A 7,484-nucleotide genomic window follows, 5' to 3' on the forward strand; every position below is an offset into this window, starting at 1 on the left:
TCTGGACCCTCTGAGGAAGAGCCCCATCCTGGACCAGGTGAACCAGGTGATCCAGAGCGCCCCGTTGGCTCCGACCGTCGCTGCTCCGGCCCCCGCTCTGGGACGCAGAAGCCCCCCCCACGCTCGTACGGCCCCTCCCACTACCACCGCCGGCCTGAAGGTCCAGCACCAGGACGGCGTGGACCCGAGGAGGGGTGAGACCATCAGAGGGGTGGGACGCAGCAGTAACCAAAGCTGGTCTGCTCCCAGAACCATCTCCTCCTCCCACCTCACTGCTGTAGACAGGAACCCCCCTACAGGACTCACCCACTCGGTCTTCAGCCACCCAGGTGAGACCCAGACCTCCTCAGACCAGCACCCTACAAAACCCTCATGTGGACTCACTGCTGAGCTCACAGGGGATGTTTTAAACCTGAAGACATCAAACAGATCTTTGTGGTAAAAAACATCCCTGTGACTCAGGAGGCGGGTCCAAAATAGAGCTGTGTGATTGGCTAACGTTTATGTTCCAGAGGTCCCGCCCCCTTTTAAAAAGGTAGGAGACGTCCAGAAGGTCTCGGGACTGTCTGAAGGCGGAGGAGCCGCTTAACGTTTTCTTCTTCTTCCTGTTTGCTCAGTGGCTGCTGGAGCTCCGGCTAACAGGCGCGGTCGAGGGGGCGGTCACCGCGGCCGAGGGCGCTTCAACGTCCGGAGAGATGGACCAATGAAGTTTGAGAAGGACTTTGACTTTGAGACAGCTAACGCTCAGTTCAACAAGGAGGAAATCGAACGGGAGTTCCAGAGCAAGCTGAAGCTGAAAGGTCTGTTCGTCTTCAGTGAAACATCTCGACTGCTGTGGGATGTCTTCAGTGAAACATCTCGACTGCTGTGGGATGTCTTCAGTGAAACATCTCGACTGCTGTGGGATGTCTTCATGGAGACATCTCGAGTACTATGGGATGTCTTCAGTGAAACATCTCGACTGCTGTGGGATGTCTTCAGTGAAACATCTCGACTGCTGTGGGATGTCTTCAGTGAAACATCTCGACTGCTGTGGGATGTCTTCAGTGAAACATCTCGACTGCTGTGGGATGTCTTCAGTGAAACATCTCGACTGCTGTGGGATGTCTTCAGTGAAACATCTCGACTGCTGTGGGATGTCTTCAGTGAAACATCTCGACTGCTGTGGGATGTCTTCAGTGAAACATCTCGACTGCTGTGGGATGTCTTCAGTGAAACATCTCGACTGCTGTGGGATGTCTTCAGTGAAACATCTCGACTGCTGTGGGATGTCTTCAGTGAAACATCTCGACTGCTGTGGGATGTCTTCATGGAGACATCTCGAGTACTATGGGATGTCTTCTGTGAAACATCTCGACTGCTGTGGGATGTCTTCATGGAGACATCTCGACTGCTGTGGGATGTCTTCAGTGAAACATCTCGACTGCTGTGGGATGTCTTCAGTGAAACATCTCGACTGCTGTGGGATGTCTTCAGTGAAACATCTCGACTGCTGTGGGATGTCTTCATGGAAACATCTCGACTGCTATGGGATGTCTTCAGTGAAACATCTCGACTGCTTTGGGATGTCTTCATGGAGACATCTCGACTGCTGTGGGATGTCTTCAGTGAAACATCTCGACTGCTGTGGGATGTCTTCAGTGAAACATCTCGACTGCTGTGGGATGTCTTCAGTGAAACATCTCGACTGCTGTGGGATGTCTTCAGTGAAACATCTCGACTGCTGTGGGATCTCTTCATGGAGACATCTCGACTGCTGTGGGATGTCTTCAGTGAAACATCTCGACTGCTGTGGGATGTCTTCATGGAAACATCTCGACTGCTGTGGGATGTCTTCATGGAAACATCTCGACTGCTGTGGGATGTCTTCAGTGAAACATCTCGACTGCTGTGGGATGTCTTCAGTGAAACATCTCGACTGCTGTGGGATGTCTTCAGTGAAACATCTCGACTGCTGCGGGATGTCTTCATGGAAACATCTCGACTGCTGTGGGATGTCTTCATGGAAACATCTCGACTGCTGTGGGATGTCTTCAGTGAAACATCTCGACTGCTGTGGGATGTCTTCATGGAAATATCTCGACTGCTGTGGGATGTCTTCAGTGAAACATCTCGACTGCTGTGGGATGTCTTCAGTGAAACATCTCGACTGCTGTGGGATGTCTTCAGTGAAACATCTCGACTGCTGTGGGATGTCTTCAGTGAAACATCTCGACTGCTGTGGGATGTCTTCAGTGAAACATCTCGACTGCTGTGGGATGTCTTCATGGAAACATCTCGACTGCTGTGGGATGTCTTCATGGAAACATCTCGACTGCTGTGGGATGTCTTCATGGAGACATCTCGACTGCTGTGGGATGTCTTCAGTGAAACATCTCGACTGCTGTGGGATGTCTTCATGGCGACATCTCGACTGCTGTGGGATGTCTTCAGTGAAACATCTCGACTGCTGTGGGATGTCTTCATGGAGACATCTCGACTGCTGTGGGATGTCTTCATGGAGACATCTCGACTGCTGTGGGATGTCTTCAGTGAAACATCTCGACTGCTGTGGGATGTCTTCAGTGAAACATCTCGACTGCTGTGGGATGTCTTCATGGAGACATCTCGACTGCTGTGGGATGTCTTCAGTGAAACATCTCGACTGCTGTGGGATGTCTTCATGGAGACATCTCGACTGCTGTGGGATGTCTTCATGGAAACATCTCGACTGCTGTGGGATGTCTTCAGTGAAACATCTCGACTGCTGTGGGATGTCTTCAGTGAAACATCTCGACTGCTGTGGGATGTCTTCATGGCGACATCTCGACTGCTGTGGGATGTCTTCATGGAAACTGCATTTTACAGATTACATTTGAACACATGATAACTTATAAATTTACCTTCAGCCAGTACTCATGTTCACTGAGCAGTAGGGTTTGGTATCGTTTGGGTTTTTCCGATACCGGTGCTAAAACAATACTTTTAAAACGATACCGGTGCCTAAACGGTTCCTGAACCGATTCTTTTTTTCAAATTTAACAATATATTAACTGTTAACTGTTTAAAGTATACTGAAATAAATATAAATAAATACACAACACACACTCACTCTGTACACACACTACAGCTTCAAACTTCAGCAATTATTTTGCAGAAATATGAGCATATTTGGCAAAATACGACACGTCTCCTGACTTATTTTATTTTACCAGTTGGTGGCACTAATGCGCCAATTCATCGTTTGCCAACCGCCACTACTCCTCGAAGAAGAAGAAGAAAGTTTTGCGTGCCTGTGTTGTGCTTATGAGCGGCAGCGCTAAGTACCCGGATGTCGATGGAGGAAGTCAGTAGCCTGCCAGCCGTTTGACAGATGTCGTTCTCGGTTTTTTGAATAAATCATGGCCGAAGCTTCGCCAGAATGATGGAGGGGTTTGTTTCTAAAGGCGCACAGCTCGAGTGAGGAGCAGAGGACCGAGGCTGTCGTTACCTGCTGCCAGGACGGAGTCATCAGAGTAGTGTAAAAAAAGTATTTCAATCGACTCAGGCACCGAAAGGAAGCACTGAAATCTGCGTTTCGGTCCGATAGATACCAGTCTTATAGGAACTGGTGCCATATTGGCACCGATTTTCGGTACCCAACCCTACTGAGCAGAGCCTGAAGGCATCATAATGTAACTGAAGTGAACCTCCGTTGGTTAGCCGTTAGCGGTGCTGCTGACGTGACTAGCGCTGCTCCTTTTGATTTAGACACTAACATTATCAGAGATCATACCTCACACCTGGTTCTGTTTGACCCATTTCATCCTCTGGTCTCTCAGATGAGAAGACGGAGAAGACGGACAAAGCGGTGAACGGAGAGGAGAAGGTCGACTCCGGAGTGGAGACCCAGGCCAGTGAAGGACCGGCTGAGGAGGAGGGGGGTGACCCTCTGGGACCCAACTGTTACTACGACAAGTCAAAGTCCTTCTTCGACAACATCTCCTGTGACGACACCAGGTACCTGTCCCTCTGTCCTCTGGGTCCATGTCCTCAGAGTCCCGGCCCGTCTGTCCTCCATGTCCTGGCCAGACTGTACATGGATGTGGTGTTAAATGTCTTAAAGGGTCTTCATCGTCTCATCACTTCTATTAGAACATATGAGACAGATGTTTGTCTGATGATGACACATCTGTGTTGTCTTTTGTCTCTTCAGGAAAGCTAATGAGAAGTCTGGAGTCTCTGGGTTCCCCAGGTAAGTGGTTCTGGTGGTCCAGCAGCCCTCATAAGTTCAAGTCCTAGTGTCCTCTTCACCGCCTCCTCACCTCCTTTAGGGAGCGGAGGCAGACCTGGGCGGAGGAGAGGAGGATGAATGCCGAGACGTTCGGCATTCCTCTCCGTCACGGCCGAGGTCGCGGCGGTTACCGAGGACGAGGAGGGATGGGCTTCAGAGGAGGTCGAGGTCGCTCGGCGAGCCGAGGATCCTTCGGACCGCCGCAGGGAGGAGGCTTCAGAGGAGGTTACCGTGGAAACCAGGCCGGCCGGGAGTTTGCCGACCTATCAGCATACAGGGTGAGAACCCTGGTCACATGGTTTATTATTATCACATAATAACTACACGGTAGGAGAAGGAGGTGGTAGTACAGGGGGCGCTAGGAGAAGGAGGCAATAGTGGCGCTAGGAGAAGCGGTAGGAGAAGGAGGCAACAGTGGCGCTAGGAGAAGCGGTAGGAGAAGGAGGCGGTAGTACAGGGGGCGCTAGGAGAAGGAGGCAATAGTGGCGCTAGGAGAAGCGGTAGGAGAAGGAGGCGGTAGGAGAAGCGGTAGGAGAAGGAGGCGGTAGTGGTAGAAGGAGGTGGTAGTACAAGGGGCGCAAGGAGAAGGAGGCAATACTGGTGCTACGAGAAGCGGCAGGAGAAGGAGGCAGTAGTTGCGGCAGGAGAAGGAGGTGGTAGTGGCGGCAGGAGAAGTGGCGGCAGGAGAGGGGACGGTGGAAGCGGCGGTAGGAGAGGGAGGCGGTAGTGGCGGCAGGAGAAGTGGCGGCAGGAGAGGGAGGCGGTAGTGGCGGCAGGAGAGGGGACGGTGGAAGCGGCGGTAGGAGAGGGAGGCGGTAGTGGCGGCAGGAGAAGGAGGTGGTAGTGGCGGCAGGAGAAGGAGGTGGTAGTGGCGGCAGGAGAAGTGGCGGCAGGAGAGGGGACGGTGGAAGCGGCGGTAGGAGAGGGAGGCGGTAGTGGCGGCAGGAGAAGGAGGTGGTAGTGGCGGCAGGAGAAGGAGGTGGTAGTGGCGGCAGGAGAAGTGGCGGCAGGAGAGGGGACGGTGGAAGCGGCGGTAGGAGAGGGAGGCGGTAGTGGCGGCAGGAGAAGTGGCGGCAGGAGAGGGAGGCGGTAGTGGCGGCAGGAGAGGGGACGGTGGAAGCGGCGGTAGGAGAGGGAGGCGGTAGTGGCGGCAGGAGAAGGAGGTGGTAGTGGCGGCAGGAGAAGGAGGTGGTAGTGGCGGCAGGAGAAGTGGCGGCAGGAGAGGGGACGGTGGAAGCGGCGGTAGGAGAGGGAGGCGGTAGTGGCGGCAGGAGAAGGAGGTGGTAGTGGCGGCAGGAGAAGGAGGTGGTAGTGGCGGCAGGAGAAGTGGCGGCAGGAGAGGGGACGGTGGAAGCGGCGGTAGGAGAGGGAGGCGGTAGTGGCGGCAGGAGAAGTGGCGGCAGGAGAGGGAGGCGGTAGTGGCGGCAGGAGAAGTGGCGGCAGGAGAGGGGACGGTGGAAGCGGCGGTAGGGGAGGGAGGCGGTAGTGGCGGCAGGAGAAGGAGGTGGTAGTGGCGGCAGGAGAAGGAGGTGGTAGTGGCGGCAGGAGAAGGGGCGGTAGGAGACACGGTGGTCGTAAAAGTTGTAGTAGTAAAAGTGTTGGTAGAACTGTTGTCTTGTTGAAAACGATGTACCAAACACGTCTTTGTTTTGTTCCAGAAGGACAACAAAGTGTCGGCGTAGTCTCTCAGAGAGAAGACGACTCTACAGGACGGTGGATCTTCTGTTGACTCAAACAATGAAGATGTCTTCTAGTTGTATATTTGTCACCAGCACTGAGGCTTCAACACAACGGGGAAACAAACAAGGACCCAGTTTAAAAAGTCACCATCTCTAAATACAATAATGTATAAATGTCATATTGAGTTTGTTTTTCAATGAATTCTCCCCTCTGAACCAGAACCTGATGATACATAGCTTTATTTCGGGGGGGGGGGGACTTCAGCTCCAAACAGCCCTCTATTAACCTTCACCTCTTTGTCAGCTTACTCCTCTTCAAGTGTCAATAGAAGATGTTTCTCTTCTTAAAGGGACAGTGGCAATGGTTCACAGGAGCAAAGTGATTATTTTAGACATAACAGAATCAATATTAGTTATATTCAGAATATTTCCACCTTTCTGATATCCATGTTCTCTTCACACCAGACTCTATTCATAAAAACAATTATTTAAGATCCTCCTGTAGAAAAGCTGTGAACCATTGCTACTGTCTCTTTACGAAGGCTGTAAACCATCAGTACTGTCTCTTTAAGAAGACTGAACAGGTCTTCTGTGGTTGTTGTGGTAGTTTTTACACCCAGTCCAGCTTGAGGACTGGGAGTAAACTGGGTCTCAGACCGATCACGGGTCAAAGCTATGTGGTTTCCTTTACTCGTGGGTCACTAAAGCTTCAGTGAGATCCACTCAGATCTAAATCTTTATGGCTTTAAGCCTCCAAACAGAAACATACGTAAGATTAAATGCGCATCAAGTAAAACAAATGAAGTGAACCTGTTGTATTTCTTTATGTTTGCATAAACTGTCAAAGGACAATTATTAAACCTCTTTAATAACGATGAGTTTTTATTACCACAGAAGTCACATGTTTATTGTATTTAATCAATAATCATTGCTGAGTTTAAACCTTTAGTTTAAAGAGCATTTATTAATAGAATTGTTTCTACATTTACATGTCAAATCAAACTTGTTCTTTATAATAATTTCTGTGATTTGGTTTTAATTGCACGGTGAATAATAATTACTTTAGTTATAAAATACCTTAAATAATTGTCCTGAACATGTTTGAATAATGTCGATAAATGTTAAAACATAAAGAAAATACAAATAACCTGTTTTATATTTCACTTTATTTCTTTTTCACATCTGTTTAATTTGGGCATTTCAGATCTTCTGTAGATGAAGGTGTTTGCATTTTTCTAATAAACTGTTCCAGATGTTCTCACCCATTAACCCAGTCCACCCGTTATTACACGTTATTACATTTTAATCCACACGTTCTCACCTGTTAACCCAGTCCAGTTGACATTACACCTTAATCCAGATATTATTACACTTTAATCCAGATGTTTATCCAGTCCAAATGTTATTACATCTTAATCCAGACGGTCAGCCGGTCCAGTTATTACACCTTAATCCAGATGTGCTCACTTGTTAACTCAGTCCAGATGTTATTACCCATTTAACCAGTCCAGATGTTCATCCAGTCCAGACGTTTAGTTGTGAGTCAGGCAGCT

The 7,484-nt window shown here is 49.9% G+C and overlaps 1 protein-coding gene across 2 annotated transcripts in view; it reads left to right on the forward strand.

The window, feature by feature from the left end:
• lsm14aa (LSM14A mRNA processing body assembly factor a) overlaps positions 1 to 7,200 on the forward strand; it is a 13,536-nt gene extending 6,336 nt beyond the window's left edge. Inside the window, exons 4-9 of one of the 2 annotated variants that reach the window (XM_079275621.1) lie at positions 1 to 329; positions 618 to 800; positions 3,801 to 3,978; positions 4,175 to 4,213; positions 4,293 to 4,530; positions 5,911 to 7,200. The exon at positions 1 to 329 is cut by the window's left edge and continues 16 nt beyond it. In XM_079275621.1, the coding sequence (XP_079131747.1) occupies positions 1 to 329; positions 618 to 800; positions 3,801 to 3,978; positions 4,175 to 4,213; positions 4,293 to 4,530; positions 5,911 to 5,934 (991 nt within the window). In that variant the 3' untranslated portion in view covers positions 5,935 to 7,200. The remainder of the gene's footprint in view (positions 330 to 617; positions 801 to 3,800; positions 3,979 to 4,174; positions 4,214 to 4,292; positions 4,531 to 5,910) is intronic. The other variant, XM_079275622.1, reaches the window with a different exon arrangement.
• The last annotated feature ends 284 nt before the right edge of the window (positions 7,201 to 7,484 follow it).

The sequence above is a fragment of the Melanostigma gelatinosum genome (assembly GCF_949748355.1).
Source record: "Melanostigma gelatinosum genome assembly, chromosome: 1".
Classification (NCBI taxonomy): domain Eukaryota; kingdom Metazoa; phylum Chordata; class Actinopteri; order Perciformes; family Zoarcidae; genus Melanostigma; species Melanostigma gelatinosum.